The 16681-nt window shown below is 39.3% G+C and overlaps 1 protein-coding gene across 6 annotated transcripts in view; it reads left to right on the top strand.

Annotated features, from left to right (window-relative positions):
- Positions 1-16681, top strand: part of sema6a (sema domain, transmembrane domain (TM), and cytoplasmic domain, (semaphorin) 6A) — a 358331-nt gene that overhangs the window by 160604 nt on the left and 181046 nt on the right. For all 6 annotated transcript variants that reach the window (XM_061928359.1, XM_061928357.1, XM_061928358.1 and 3 more), the window contains exons 3-4: positions 2064-2216; positions 7178-7295. In XM_061928359.1, the coding sequence (XP_061784343.1) occupies positions 2117-2216; positions 7178-7295 (218 nt within the window). In that variant the 5' untranslated portion in view covers positions 2064-2116. The remainder of the gene's footprint in view (positions 1-2063; positions 2217-7177; positions 7296-16681) is intronic.

The raw sequence follows: 16681 nt of genomic DNA, 5'->3' as shown, positions 1-16681 counted from the left end.
AGTAAACAACACCAACATTTTAAATGTTCCATTGAAAATATAGAACATTACACACGGCGCTCAAAAATATATCAAAATGTTGTAGTACGACTTTGGTAAGCTATGAAGCCGCACCGCTTGAAGGATTGTCGGAGCATTAAACATACGAGTATTATTATGGTGTGTGTATAAGGTAAGACATATTATCTGGTGTTTTGTTTCGCAATATTATGCAAAAGCAACTTTTCTTACCTTCTGGTACATGCTGATCTGTATTTGGGATCTGTGGAAGTCCTGAAAAACAAGTCAATAAGCTTCTTCTTTTTCTCTATCTTCTTGTTATGTGACATTCATCATCCGCTGTTGCCATTTCTAATATAAAGTAGTGTAAAGTTCTTACTTATATCTGTCAGTAAACTCACCATGATAGCGCTAAAACATACCGGTGTAGTGAGTTTACATTATTCACCCAAGGAACTTTAGTTATTAGAGTTCCGGTCGGACGGTTTTTCACGAGACAAAATAGTGATGTGTGGTAGTAAGTAGGGATGTCCGATAATGGCTTTTTGCCGATATCCGATATTCCGATATTGTCCAACTCTTTAATTACCGATACCGATATCAACCGATACTGATATCAACCGATATATACAGTCGTGGAATTAACACATTATTATGCCTAATTTGGACAACCAGGTATGGTGAAGATAAGTTTTTTTTTTTTTAATTAATAAAATAAAATTAGATAAATAAATTAAAAACATTTTCTTGAATAAAAAAGAAAGTAAAACAATATAAAAACAGTTACATAGAAACTAGTAATTAATGAAAATTAGTAAAATTAACTGTTAAAGGTTGGTACTATTAGTGGACCAGCAGCACACACAATCATGTGTGCTTACGGACTGTATCCCTTGCAGACTGTATTGATATATATTGATATATAATGTAGGAACCAGAATATTAATAACAGAAAGAAACAACCCTTTTGTGTGAATGAGTGTAAATGGGGGAGAGAGGTTTTTTGGGTTGGTGCACTAATTGTAAGTGTATCTTGTGTATTTTATGTTGATTTAATAAAAAAAACAACAAAAAACAAACAAACAAAAAAAACAGACGATACCGATAATAAAAAAAACGATACCGATCATTTCCGATATTACATTTTAACGCATTTAACGGACATTATCGGACATCTCTAGTATTTAGTTAAAGTTAAAGTCCCAACAATAGTCACACACACACACTAGGTGTGGTGAAATTACCTTCTGCATTTGACCCATCCTCATTTTCACCCCCTGGGAGGTGAGGGGAGCAGTGAGCGTGGACACACTCGGGAATCATTTTTGGTGATTTAACCCCCAACTCCTTGATGCTGAGTGCCAAGCAGGGAAGTGTTATTTTGACAAACAAATGAGTGTTTGTTTGTCAGCTAGCTTCCTACTTCCTAGTTCAGAAGGAGAGGATGTACCATTCACATTCTGGCACCAAACACCAAAAAGTTTCACCTGCATTTCCGAACGACATAGTTTCTCATCCACCTATTCACATCTTGGAAAAAAAAACAATGACAATTACTTCAGAATCAGAATTGTTTTATTGCCATTGTTTGAGAACAGGTTCACAAACTAGGAATTTTAACACAGATTTGGTAATAACAAGAGCTGTAACTGAGCTATCAGATCTTGTTATAGACTTAGAAGGAATTCAAAGGAGCTACTGTTAGGGCTCTCGATGGTACAACATGGAACTGCTTTTAGTGGTAGGCCCGCGGCAGTAATGAATGTTTTGGAGAGGGGTGACTCACAAGTAGTAAATGAGGTACTTGGGTCTCCACCTTTGCATGTATAGGTCTCGATGCTACTTCAGAGCGGGATAATCTGCATGTCGAGAGGGATCCTCTCTGCCTGACATCATCGATCTATGACGCGTACCACCTTCCTAATCCACTTATGTCTGCTTTGCTTGCAGCCCACTTGAGTCAACGAAAATTCATATGCTATTTTTTGATCAAACTATCTTATGTGAGGATGTGTACAATGCAACATGTTCACTCAGCTTCTGTCTATCTCTTCTTGTCGCAGGGTGAGGTACATCTGCAGCAGAGGACCAGCAGCGGCAGTAGAGTGGTGCGACCATGAGGTCAGAGGCCTTCTTCCTCTACTTCTCGCTACTGCACATAGCTGGGGCGGGCTTCCCCGAAGACAGCGAGCCTATCAGTATCTCGCACGGCAACTGTAAGCATATTTTATATATTTTTTTCCCCCGAATTGTTTGTCCTTCTGCATACATTTTTTACTCATCATATACAGTCGTGGTCAAAAGTTGACATACACTTGTAAAGAACATAATGTCATGGCTGTCTTGAGCTTCCAATAATTTCTACAACTCTGATTTTTTTGTGATAGAGTGATTGGAGCACATACTTGTTGGTCACAAAAAACATTCATGAAGTTTGGTTCTTTTATGAATTTATTATGGGTCTACTGAAAACGTGACCAAATCTGCTGGGTCAAAAGTATACATACAGCAATGTTAATATTTGGTTTCATGTCCCTTGGCAAGTTTCACTGCAATAAGGCGCTTTTGGTAGCCATCCACAAGCTTCTGGTTGAATTTTTGACCACTCCTCTTGACAAAATTGGTGCAGTTCAGCTAAATTTGTTGGTTTTCTGACATGGACTTGTTTCTTCAGCATTGTCCACACGTTTAAGTCAGGACTTTAGGAAGGCCATTCTAAAACCTTAATTCTAGCCTTATTTAACCATTCCTTTACCGCTTTTGACGTGTGTTTGGGGTCATTGTCCTGTTGGAACACCCAACTGCGCCCAAGACCCAACCTCCGGGCTGATGATTTTAGGTTGTCCTGAAGAATTTGGAGGTAATCCTCCTTTTTCATTGTCCCATTTACTCTCTGTAAAGCACCAGTTCCATTGGCAGCAAAACAGGCCCAGAGCATAATACTACCACCACCATGCTTGACGGTAGGCATGGTGTCACTGGGATTGAAGGCCTCATATTGCTGGATATTGTGGCCAAACAGCTCAATTTGTGTTTCATCTGACATCACATGGACAAAGACAAGACTGAGCTGTTTGCCAAGGGACATGTAAGCAAATATTAACATTGCTGTATGTATACTTTTGACCCAACAGATTTGGTCACATTTTCAGTAGACCCATAATAAATTCTTAAAAGAACCAAACTTCATGAATGTTTGTTGTGACCAACAAGTATGCGCTCCAATCACTCTATCACAAAAAAACAAGAGTTGTAGAAATGATTGGAAACTCAAGACAGCCATGACATTATGTTCTTTACAAGTGTATGTCAACTTTTGACCACGACTGTACCACCTGTATCCTTATTGGAAATTGAAAATGATGGACTCGGAAATAATCTGTTCAAGGGTCAAAATGTCACGATCACGAAACTCATTAAATATACATGCAACTTTGAAGTAACATCTTAACATTTGTAACTGTCATACGAGTGTCAATAAGTTAACCACTAGCTTACTTCTTGTCACCTGTGTTTGCTCTCCGAGCCACAACGTTGACGGTTGTCTTCTTTGCTGCTAATCACGTTTGGATGAGTACAATCTGAACACTGTTACTTCCGAACCTGTTGTATCTCTAGAGTATATATTAGTAGCCAGAAAGAAAGTATATTTTTTGACGTGAATGATTGTAAACAGAGGTCACAATCCCGGAAGTACATTACCTGAGGGGGCGTGGCTACAGGATAGAGTTGCCAAATGAGAAATGTTTTCTGAGTCATTGGCATGCATGTAATATAATTTTAGATGGCATTTTAAATGGTTTTAATTAGAGATGTCCGATTATATCGGACTGCCGATATTATCGGCCGATAAATGCTTTAAAATGTAATATCGGAAATTATCGGTATCGGTTTTAAAAAGTAAAATGTATGACTTTTTAAAACGCCGCTGTACGGAGTGGTACACGGACGTAGGGAGAAGTACAGAGCGCCAATAGACCTTAAAGGCACTGCCTTTGCGTGCCGGCCCAATCACATGATATCTACGGCTTTTCACACACATAAGTGAATGCAAGGATACTTGGTCAACAGCCATACAGGTCACACTGAGGGTAGCCGTATAAACAACTTTAACACTGTTACAAATATGCGCCACACTGTGAACCCACACCAAACAAGAATGACAAACATATTTCGGGAGAACATCCGCACCGTAACACAACATAAACACAACAGAACAAATACCCAGAACCCCTTGCAGCACTAACTCTTCCGGGACGCTACAATACACACCACCAACTACCCCCCCTCCCCCACCTCAACCCTGCCCCCCCAACCCCGCCCACCTCAACCTCCTCATGCTCTCTCAGGGAGAGCATGTCCCAAATTCCAAGCGGCTGTTTTGAGGCATGTTAAAAAAAATAATGCTCTTTGTGACTTCAATAATAAATATGGCAATGCCATGTTGGCATTTTTTTTCCAGAACTTGAGTTGATTTATTTTGGAAAACCTTGTTACATTGTTTAATGCATTCAGCGGGGCATCACAACAAAATTAGGCATAATAATGTGTTAATTCCACAACTGTATATATTGGTATCGGTTGATATCGGAATCGGTAATTAAGAGTTGGACAATATCGGATATCGGCAGAAAAGCCATTATCCGACATCTCTAGTTATAATGATTTTTGAATGAATCGCGAATCTTATTTGTAACAATTCTTAATCGATTAAAAACATTTTTTGAAATTGATTGAATTTTTTTAATTTTTACATTTTTTATTTGTCCTGTCCAACTCATATTGCTGATGTAGATGCCCATATCTGCTGTAAATATTTACTTTAATAAAGAGAAGCGTGCGATACTTCTCTTGTTGCCTTATTTGTATTTGACTTTATTAAATGTTTGAGTAAAATTGTATTAAACAAAACCAAAAAAAGGAAACAAAAGTAATATAAACATTTATCAGAGCTGTTAATCTATTCTATGGAGGAATGTAGTTAATCATAGAACTGGCACTGAATGTAATTAAAAAAGTATGGATTTTGAATCGAGAATCGTTTTGAATTGAGACTCGATTCTGTTTCGAATCATTTCCTCGAAGAATCAAATGGAATCAAATTCTGCAGTGCTAAAAGATTCACAGCCCTAGTAATAATGTTAGTAAATTGTCTACTTAAATACCAAACAAAATATGTGGTACATTACATGGTACATGTAAGTGTCAAAAAGACAGCCAAGAGAGGTTGGTAGATGAGAATAAATCTAAAGGTAAAATATAGTGTCGAAACGCACCCAATTGCAGGAAATGTAGTCTTGACTTTCCAAATGTTCTTTCGGAGTTTGCGTGACAGCCCTTTGGGCTGAACCAGCACCACATTTCTGTCAGCTCTGTTGATAGAAATGTTCCTTTTTTTCCCCGTCAATTTTCCTCTTTTTTTTGTCAGAGGGTGCTCACATGCCTGCAAAACAGAAAACTGACACGTAGCATTTATGGTACTTTTATCGAAGCATGTGGGTTTACCTAAGCTTGTGTTGGATTAGTGTTATACGGTTGGACCACAAAGGGGCTGTATGCAACCTTTATGCACATGTTTTACTCTGCATAAAATTGCTGTAATTCCTAAAGACTAAATGCCATATATTCTCATCTTTTGTTTTTTCAGCCTCTACTGGTACATTAATGCTAAATGTACTTTGATTTCATGTTTTAGATCCTGGCTTACTCACACTAAGATACAGGAGCATATGGGTTTCAACTAGAGATGTCCGAAAATGGCTTTTTTTTACCGATATCCGATATTCCGATATTGTCCAACTCTTAATTACCGATACCGAAATCAACCGATACCGATACATACAGTCGTGGAATTAACACATTATTATGCCTAATTTTGTTGTGATGCCCCGCTGGATGCATTAAACAATGTAACAAGGTTTTCCAAAATGAATCAACTCAAGTTATGGAAAAAAATGCCAACATGGCACTGCCATATTTATTATTGAAGTCACAAAGTGCATTATTTTTTTTTTAACATGCCTCAAAACAATAACAGTGCAATGCTTTTTCATAACATGGTCACTACTGCCTAGTTTCTCTTGTTATACTCTTATTTTACTGTTATATTTTTATTCTCATTGTTGCTTTTTATTTTTATTCTTATTGTAATATTTTTCTATTCTGTTTCCATTTATATCCCCATTATTTACTTTTTACTTTTTAAATTCGATCTCAATTCTGTACACTGCTGCTGGAATTTTAATTTTCCTGAGGGAATTCTCCTGAAGGAGGTTGAGGTGGTCGGGGTGGGTGGGGGTAGGGGGTAGCGGGTAGCGGGGTGGGGGGGGTGGGGGGTGGGGGGGGGGTTATATTGTAGCGTCCCGGAAGAGTTAGTACTGCAAGGGATTCTGGGTATTTGTTCTGTTGTGTTTATGTTGTGTTACGGTGCGGATGTTCTCCCGAAATGTGTTCGTCATTCTTGTTTGGTGTGGGTTCACAGTGGCGCATATTTGTAACAGTGTTAAAGTTGTTTATACGGCCACCCCCAGTGTGACCTGTATGGCTGTTGACCAAGTATGAATTGCATTCATTCGTGATGAGAGACAGCCGGTAGATATTATGTGACTCGGACGGCACGCACGCAAAGGAAATGCCTTTAAGTTTTATTGGCACTCTGTACCTTCCCCTACGTCCGTGTACACAGTGGTGTTTTTTAAAACGTCATACATTTTACTTTTAGAAACCGATACCGATAATTATGATACCGATAATTTCCGATATTACATTTTAAAGCATTTATCGGCCGATAATATCGGCAGCCCGATAATATCGGCAGCCCGATATTATCGGACATTCCTAGTTTCAACACATCCAGTGCGCTTACTTTCTGTTTGATAGTGTGTACACAATGGATGTCTATAGCGATACAGTATGGCTATGGTGTCCTCTGGGTCTGGACCTGCTTCTGTTTACTTTTAGCTCCTGTTTCTTCCTGGCTCACTAACAACACAACAATTGCATGCTACACTGCTACACATTTTGTTCTTTTTCCCAGCATATAATTTAAGATCACAGCAGAGCCTCTTAGGCAGCAGATGTTAAACTTTGATTCAAATCTCCATGGTATCATGCCTAACAGAGCCTTCTGCAATTATGGTATCAAAGAGTTTTCAGTCCTATGCTCTCTTCCTTGCAGACACCAAGCAGTACCCAGCGTTTGTGGGCCACAAGCCCGGCAGAAACAACACGCAACGACATAAACTGGACATCCAACTCATCATGATCATGAACAAGACCTTATTCATCGCTGCCAGGTAGGATAACTTGGGAAGAAAATATGCTCTGTTGTTGTTATAGTCGCCATGATTCTTGATGATTGGCGTCAGCTTGACACTAATAGCTGACCATGTGGACTATCAATCAAGAAGAAAGGGTACGGTTGTCCTTTGGATCAGGAGTGAGCCAAATTCTAAGACTCACTACTTCCATATGTTTTTGTTACGAGTATAATTTCAAAGAAATCTGCGGTCTTATAATAGCATTAGCATTTCTCAAAGGCCACAATTAGTGGCTATGGCTTCTTCTTCTCCTTTAGGTGTTTGACACTTGTTTACACTTTGTAATATGCATTACTGCCATCTGATGTTGTACGGTATACCGGTATTAGTATAGTACCGCAATACTAATGAATCATTTTTGGTACTATACCGCATCTGAAAAGTACCGGTCCATTTTCTACCACTTGTCCTTAATAATTTTGACGAAATAATAGAATGGAAAATGACACAATATGTTACTGCATATGTCAGCAGCTAAATTAGGAGTCTTTGTTTGCTTACTTACTACTAAAAGACAAGTTGTCTTGTATGTTCACTGTTTTATTTAAGGACAAACTTGCTATAAGAAACATATGTTTAATATACCATAAAAATGTTCTGGTCCCCTTTATTTAGAAAAGTACCCAAAAGTATCAAAATAATTTTGGTACCGGTAACGGTACCAAAATATTGGTATTGGGACAATACAACTGCCATCTAAAGGACGTTAGATGGCAGGACGTTATTGAACTGCATCTTAACGGCTTAAAGTTGAATTTCACATCCAGGCTCAGTGACAGTAAAAGTGTTTCAAACTTACCCTTTCTGTTGAATGCAGTGCAGTAAATAACTGAGAGACCCATAAAAATGTCTACTTTTGACACAACCTCGCTTTCAGCCACTCCAAACCCCACTGCCATTTTTTAAATGCAGGTTTATGCCCTAAATATGTCTAACAAACTTATTTTGTAATGTAAACGTAATTAGGAACAGATGCATTTATTAAAAGGGACCTCTGCTGAAATTTGTCTTTTCTGACTTATGCTTGTTGTTACAAAGTTGGATGGATACTCGTGTCAAAACAATGTGAAAGTATCAAATCATAAAGTTCATGCATTTAAGCGTGAGCTTGCATACAGTTTTGCATGCCTGTTTTCGCGGGGTTCTTGTAGCCCACAAGGCGAGCTGGATATCCTTATTTGGAGATTAAGTCTAGCTCTCAACCATACGGAGAGGAGCTCCTCCCCTTTGCTTCAGGCAATGAGGAAACAAATAAAGGTAGGATAAAATATTATTTTCAAAAATTTTGGCATGCACGTAATAACAGCGACGTGCAACATGCTGTCACGTAAATTCTGCGTAAAAACAGCTTTTTTATGCAGCTGGTCTGATTTATCGGTATGACAAGCAAATATATAAAAGAAATATAAAAATAAATAGTGATGATGACTTTTTGTTATATATTTGAAAAGTTAACATTTTTTAAAAGATACATTTGATACTTTTTAAGAGGACAGGTGTGGTTTCAATCGCAAAATGTTATCAAAATTGAAACAGAAAGCTTATCTAAAACTTGTTTCATACACCAAAATGAAGGGTTTTAAATGTAAAAACAACATCATTATCCAACAACAACATCCCCTTGAAGCTCTGGCAGCGTCAGAGAAAGTTGTATGTACCATATTTTTCGGACTATAATGCACACTTAAAAATCTTTCATTTTCTCAAAAATCAACAGTGCGCCTTATATCTGTTGCAACTTATATTACCGTATTTTTCGGAGTATAAGTCGCACCTGCCGAAAATGCATAATAAATAAGGAAAAAAACATATATAAGTCGCATTTTTTGGGGTAATTTATTTGATAAATCCCAACACCAAGAATAGACATTTGAAAGGCAATTTAAAATAAATAAAGAATAGTGAACAACAGGCTGAATAAGTGTACGTTATATGAGGCATAAATAACCAACTGAGAACGTGCCTGGTATGTTAACGTAACATATTATGGTAAGAGTCATTCAAATAACTATAACATATAGAACATCGATCCGTTGTGGTGAAGAAGGAGCTGAGCCGGAAGGCAAAGCTCTCAATTTACCGGTCGATCTACGTTCCCATTCTCACCTATGGTCATGAGCTTTGGGTTATGACCGAAAGGACAAGATCACGGGTACAAGCGGCTGAAATGAGTTTCCTCCACCGGGTGGCGGGGCTCTCCCTTAGAGATAGGGTGAGAAGCTCTGTCATCCGGGAGGAGCTCAAAGTAAAGCCGCTGCTCCTCCACATCGAGAGGAGCCAGATGAGGTGGTTCGGGCATCTGGTCAGGATGCCACCCGAACGCCTCCCTAGGGAGGTGTTTAGGGCACGTCCGACCGGTAGGAGGCCGCGGGGAAGACCCAGGACACGTTGGGAAGACTATGTCTCCCGGCTGGCCTGGGAACGCCTCGGGGTCCCACAGGAAGAGCTGGACGAAGTGGCTGGGGAGAGGGAAGTCTGGGCTTCCCTGCTTAGGCTGCTGCCCCCGCGACCCGACCTCGGATAAGCGGAAGAAGATGGATGGATGGATGGATGGATATAGAACATGCTATGCGTTTACCAAACAATCTGTTACTCCTAATCGCTAAATCCCATGAAATCTTATACGTCTAGTCTCTTACGTGAATGAGCTAAATAATATTATTTGATATTTTACGGTAATGTGTTAATAATTTCACACATAAGTCGCTCCTGAGTATAATTCGCACCCCCGGCCAAAATATGGAAAAAACTGCGACTTATAGTCCGAAAAATACGGTATGTATTATTTCAGGTTGTGCTTATTCTGGTTGTGGTACATGGTGTAATGATAAGTGTGACCAGTAGATGGCAGTTGCACATAAGAGATATGTGTGGGCTGCAGGTTGACGCTTGTTCAATCAATGATGCTGGCATGTACCGGTAAGCAAGCAAGACCAAAACTTTGATGTTTCATTGGGAATATATACAATTACACACTGTGCTCAAAAATCTGTTAAAATATTTTAGTACGACCTCGGTAAGATCTGAAGCTACACCGCTTGATGGATTGTCGGAGCATTACAGCTACTGTAGTCAGACGTTCTGTGCTTCAACATACAGGAGACCTATTACCTGGCGTTTTCTTTCGACCTATTGTGCTAAACCAACTTTTGTTGCCTATTGGTACATGCTGTTATGTATTTTGTATCTGCATAAGTGCCGGAAATTTGCACGCGTCCATCATTGTAGTACGCACTGTAGTCAATACGCGCCTTCTTTTTCTCTATCCTATTGATGTGGGGCATTCATTTTCCGCTATTGCTATTTCTAATACAAGGTTGTGTGCAGTTCTAATTTTTAACAGTAGACTCGCTATGGAAGCACTAAAAACTACAACAAAAGATGACGGGAAGAAGATTTTGCTGAAGTGTAGCCACGTAAATTAGACCACCCACAAAACGGTGCATCCTGAAGACACGGCCAGAAAGCAACTTGAAAACGGACTATAAAACATTATCTATGCAACATTTTGACCAAAGAACAACCATACCAAGTTATGTAGACCACAAGGAAATGTTTTATATGTAGAAAAAAAACATAATACTTGGACCAAAATTGTTAAATATCTATACAAACAACATGTTTAAAGCAACAAAAGACTTAAAGTAAGTATAATTTGCAGACAACACAATTGTGTTTTCTTCAGGAGAGACCACGCACAAATAAAAACAGGAGAAATTAATAATTTAAAAAGAGTGTTCGCCCTGAGATCGGTAGGTTGTGAGTTCAAACCCTGTCCGAGTCATACCAAAGATTAGGGAATGGAACCCATTTCCCTGCTTGGCACTCAGCATCAAGGGTTGGAATTGGGGGTTAAATCACCAAAAAATATTCCCGGGCGTGGCCACCGCTGCTGCTCACTGCTCCCCTCACCTCCCAGGGTGTGAACAAGGGGAAGGGTCAAATGCGAAGGACACATTTCACCACACCAACTGTGTGTGTGACAATCATTGGTACTTTAATTTAACTTATTTGTATAGTACCGCAATACTAATGATCATATTCGGTACTATACCACCTCTGAAAAGTACCGATCTGCCACCCCCCCCCCCCACACAAAATAATAGAATGGAAAATGACACAACATGTTACTGCATATGTCAGCAAACTACAAACCCCGTTTCCATATGAGTTGGGGAAATTGTGTTAGATGTAAATATAAACGGAATACAATGATTTGCAAATCCTTTTCAACCCATATTCAGTTGAATATGCTACAAAGACAACATATTTGATGTTCAAACTGATAAACATTTGTTTTTTTTTGCAAATAATCATTAACTTTAGAATTTGATGCCAGCAACACGTGACAAAGAAGTTGGTCTCATCAAACACTTATTTGGAACATCCCACAGGTGAACAGGCAAATTGGGAACAGGTGGGTGCCATCATTGGGTATAAAAGTAGGTTCCATGAAATGCTCAGTCATTCACAAACAAGGATGGGGCGAGGGTCACCACTTTGTCAACAAATGCGTGAGCAAATTGTTGAACAGTTTAAGAAAACACTTTCTCAACCAGCTATTGCAAGGAATTTAGGAATTTCACCATCTACGGTCCGTAATATCATCAGAGGGTTCAGAGAATCTGGAGAAATCACTGCACGTAAGCAGCTAAGCCCGTGGCCTTCGATCCCTCAGGCTGTACTGCATCAACAAGCGACATTAGTGTGTAAAGGATGTCACCACATGGGCTCAGGAACACTTCAGAAGCCCACTGTCAGTATCTACAGTTGGTCGCTACATCTGAAAGTGCAAGTTAAAACTCTCTTATACAAGGCGAAAACCGTTTATCAACAACACCCAGAAACGTTGTTGGCTTTGCTGGGCTTGAGCTCATCTAAGATGGACTGATACAAAGTGGAAAAGTGTTCTGTGGTCTGACGAGTCCACATTTCTAATTGTTTTTGGAAACTGTGGACGTCGTGTCCTCAGGACCAAAGTGGAAAAGAACCATCCGGATTTTTATAGGCGCAAAGTGGAAAAGCCAGCATCTGTGATGGTATGTGGGTGTATTAGTGCCCAAGACATGGGTAACTTACACATCTGTGAAGGCGCCATAAATGCTGAAATGTACATACAGTTTTTGGAGCAACATATGTTGCCATCCAAGCAACGTTACCATGGCCGCCCCTGCTTATTTCAGCAAGACAATGCCAAGCCACGTGTTACATCAATGTGGCTTCATAGTTAAAGAGTGCGGGTACTAGACTGGCCTGCCTGTAGTCCAGACTTGTCTCCCATTGAAAATGTGTGGCGCATTATGAAGCCTAAAATAGCACAACGGAGACCCCCGGACTGTTGAACAACTTAAGCTGTACATCAAGCAAGAATGGGAAATAATTCCACCTGAGAGGCTTAAAAAATGTGTCTCCTCAGTTCCCAAACGTTTACTGAGTGTTGTTAAAAGGAAAGGCCATGTAACACAGTGGTGAAGATGCCCTTTCCCAACTACTTTGGCACGTGTTGCAGCCATGAAATTCTAAGTTAATTATTATTTGCAAAAAAAAAATACATTTTATGAGTTTGAACATCAAATATCTTGTCTTTGTAGTACATTCAATTGAACATGGGTTGAAAATGATTTGCAAATCATTGTATTCCGTTTATATTTACATCTAACACAATTTCCCAACTCATATGGAAACAGGGTTTGTTATTAGGAGCCTTTGTTTGTTTACTTACTACTAAAAGACAAATTGTCTTGTCTGTTCACTATTTTATTTAAGGACAAACTTGCAATAAGAAACATGTTTTATGTACCCTAAGATTTTTTGTTAAAATAAAGCCAATAATGCAATTTTTTTGCGGTCCCCTTTATTTAGAAAAGTACCGAAAAGTATCGAAATAATTTGGTACCGGTACCAACATATTGGTATCGGGACAACACTACTTCTTCAGTTGTTTGATAGCTGTTGATACTATGTAATAGCCATTAGATTATTGACCCAATTCATTTGCATGGCAAGCCTCCTCATTTTTCAACTGAGAAACTAATTTGCTAATTATTTATATTGAATGTGCATTATTGCATTATCTGTTAAACGACACATTGAGTTGGTCATCTTGTTCTTAAGAAATGCTGGCACAACTAGATACTAGTTTGCCATTATTCTTGTAAGCAAAGTCAAATATTGTTGCACATAACAAGGCACATCTTAAAAGGTCTCCCTGATTCTTATCAGCTTGGTCTGACTTTGAGCATCCCCGCCTTCGCAAATTGAGTGCAGGCCTGACTGGATGAAAAGACACAATTGGAGGAGGGTTGTTCTTTGTTTTGCTCCCAAGCGTGTCAAATTAAGTGGCCGAGGGAGGCTGCTGCTTTTGAACATATCTGTGGTCATTAGGAAGAAGGAAGTGTGTGTGTGTGTGTGTGTGTGTGTGTGTGTGTGCGTGCGTGCGTGCGTGCGTGCGTGCGTGCGTGCGTGTGTAGGGAAGGACGCCAGAGACTTTGGTGCGCCTGTCGCCCACCTGCTCCACATGAGGTGGCAACCAGCAGTTTTAGGGCCACCAGGGGAGGGAAATGGGACACAGAGGGTTTATTTGAAGGGTGTGTTTGTTGGCTTACGTGTGTTGCCCTTCTTATTACACTGACCAGTTGTCAACTGGATTAAGAAGTGTGGCTATATGAATAGATGTACTGTGCAATCTGTTCCAGGGCATTAATAAATCTTTAATAATTTTACTGTGGGAATGTTTTAGGCACTTTTGATAGTTGTTTAAGTGTAAAAAGAAGTCTTCATTTTCAGAAAAAAACAACATTAAAAAAAAATAAAAAAACACTTGTGAAGTTAATAGGTACTCTCATAGGAACTGATTTTATAGTTTAGCAGCTCTCTGTGTGCAATTTTTACTTTCCACCCACAGTCTGAATGCTTCTGTATATATGTATGTATATTAGAGATGTCCGATAATGGCTTTTTTGCCGATATCCGATATTCCGATATTGTCCAACTCTTAATTACCAATTCCGATATCAACCGATACCGATATATACAGTCGTGGAATTAACACATTATTACGTATGCCTAATTTTGTTGTGATGCCCCGCTGGATGCATTAAACAATGTAACAAGGTTTTCCAAAATAAATCAACTCAAGTTATGGAAAAAAATGCCAACATGGCACTGCCATATTTATTATTGAAGTCACAACGTGCATTTTTTTTTTTTTAACATGCTTCAAAACAGCAGCTTGGAATTTGGGACATGCTCTCCCTGACAGAGCATGAGGAGGTTGAGGTGGGGGGTGGGGTAGGGGGTAGCAAGGGTGTATATTGTAGCGTCCCGGAAGAGTTAGTGCTGCAAGGGGTTCTGGGTATTTGTTCTTTTGTGTTTATGTTGTGTTACGGTGCGGATGTTCTCCCAAAAGGTGTTTGTCATTCTTGTTTGGTGTGGGTTCACAGTGTGGCGCATATTTGTAGCAGTGTTAAAGTTGTTTATATGGCCACCCTCAGTGTGACCTGTATGGCTGATGACCAAGTATGCATGGAAATTCACTTGTGTGTATGAAAAGCCTTAGGTATTGTGTGATTGGGTCGGCACGCAAAGGCAGTGCCTTTAAAGTTCATTGGCGCTCTATACTTCTCCCTACGTCTGTGTACCACTCCGTACAGCCGCCTTTTAAAAAGTCGTAAATTTTACTTTTTGAAACCGATACCGATAATTTCCGATATTACATTTTAAAGCATTTATCGACCGATAATATCGGGCTGCCGATATTATCCGACATCTCTAATGTATATAGTATAATATTTAAACAACACATTCAGAACATTCCTTTTCAGGACTGGACTGTGCACCTTAGCCCCTTTGGCACTATTTTTATTTTCTTTCCTTCCTATGTTTTGCATATTTATAAACTGGCGCACTGATACTGGAGTTGCTTTTAATCTCATTGTACCTGTGTATAGTGACAATAAAAGGCATTCTATTCTATTATATTCTATTATCAAACTTTTTCAGCTCAACACCCAAACTATTTTTTATTTTTTTCTAAATTGATGTATTTATTTAACAGGGACAGTACAATTAAACATTGCTACCCACAGGTAACAGATGTCAAAGTACATAGGCTAATTTGCCACCCTTGTCCATGGTTAGGCTTTTTAAAAAAAGTTGAGAAAAGTGTAAAACTAGAGATGGCCGATAAATGCTTTAAAATGTAATATCGGAAATTATCGGTATCGGTATCAAAAAGTAAAATTAATAATTTTTTAAAACGCCGCTGTATGGAGCGGTACATATCCGGTAAAACACAGAAGTAGGGCCTCCCGATTTTCCCGGGAGACTCCCGAATTTCAATGCCTCTCCCGAAAATCTCCAGGGGCAACCATTCTCTCGATTTCCACCCGGACAACAATATTGGGGGCGTGCCTTAAAGGCACTGCCTATAGCGTCCTCTACAACCTGTCGTCACGTCCGCTCTTCCGCCATACAAACAGCGTGCCGGCCCAGTCACATAATATACGCGGCTTTTACACACTCATAAGTGAATGCAAGGCATACTTGATCAACAGCCATACAGGTCACACTGAGGGTGGCCGTATAAACAACTTTAACACTGTTACAAATATGCGGCACACTGTGAACCCACACCAAACAAGAATGCCAAACACATTTCGGGAGAACATCCGCACCGTAACACAACATAAACACAACAGAACAAATACCCAGAACCCCTTGCAGCACTAACTCTTCCGGGATGCTACAATATACTCTGGACTGAAGCTGAGTGCCTTCGTTGTTTTTGTAGTTGTTGTTTTGAGGCATGTTTAAAAAAAACTAAAAATATTGCACTTTGTGAAAGTCCATCCATCCATCCATCCAAAAGTATAGTATTTCCCATAGTTGTAATGGGTATTAGGATTATCTCGGGGAGAGCATGTCCCAAATTCCAAGCTGCTGTCTTGAGGCGTGTTAAAAAAAATAATGCACTTTGTGACTTCAATAATAAATATGGCAGTTTAATGTGTACACTTTTTACCATAAGTGAAGTTGAAGTTGTTCTCTTATTTTGGAAACTTTGTGATTGATTGTTTGAAACTTGTATTAGTAGTTTGCACAGTACAGTACATATTCCGTACAATTGACCACTAAATGGTAACACCCCAATAAGTTTTTCAACTTGTTTAAGTCGGGGTCCACGTTAATCAATTCATGGTAAAGTTACATTGTTTAATGCATCCAGCGGGGCATCACAACAAAATTAGGCATAATAATGTGTTAATTCCACGATTGTATATATCGGTATCGGTTGATATCGGAATCGGTAATTAAGAGTTGGCAAAAAAGCCATTATCGGACATCTCTATGTAAAACACATA

Source organism: Nerophis lumbriciformis, linkage group LG33 (assembly GCF_033978685.3).
Source record: "Nerophis lumbriciformis linkage group LG33, RoL_Nlum_v2.1, whole genome shotgun sequence".
NCBI lineage: Eukaryota > Metazoa > Chordata > Actinopteri > Syngnathiformes > Syngnathidae > Nerophis > Nerophis lumbriciformis.
Note: the sequence above shows the minus strand (reverse complement) of the source record. Positions and strands in the feature narration are given on the sequence as shown.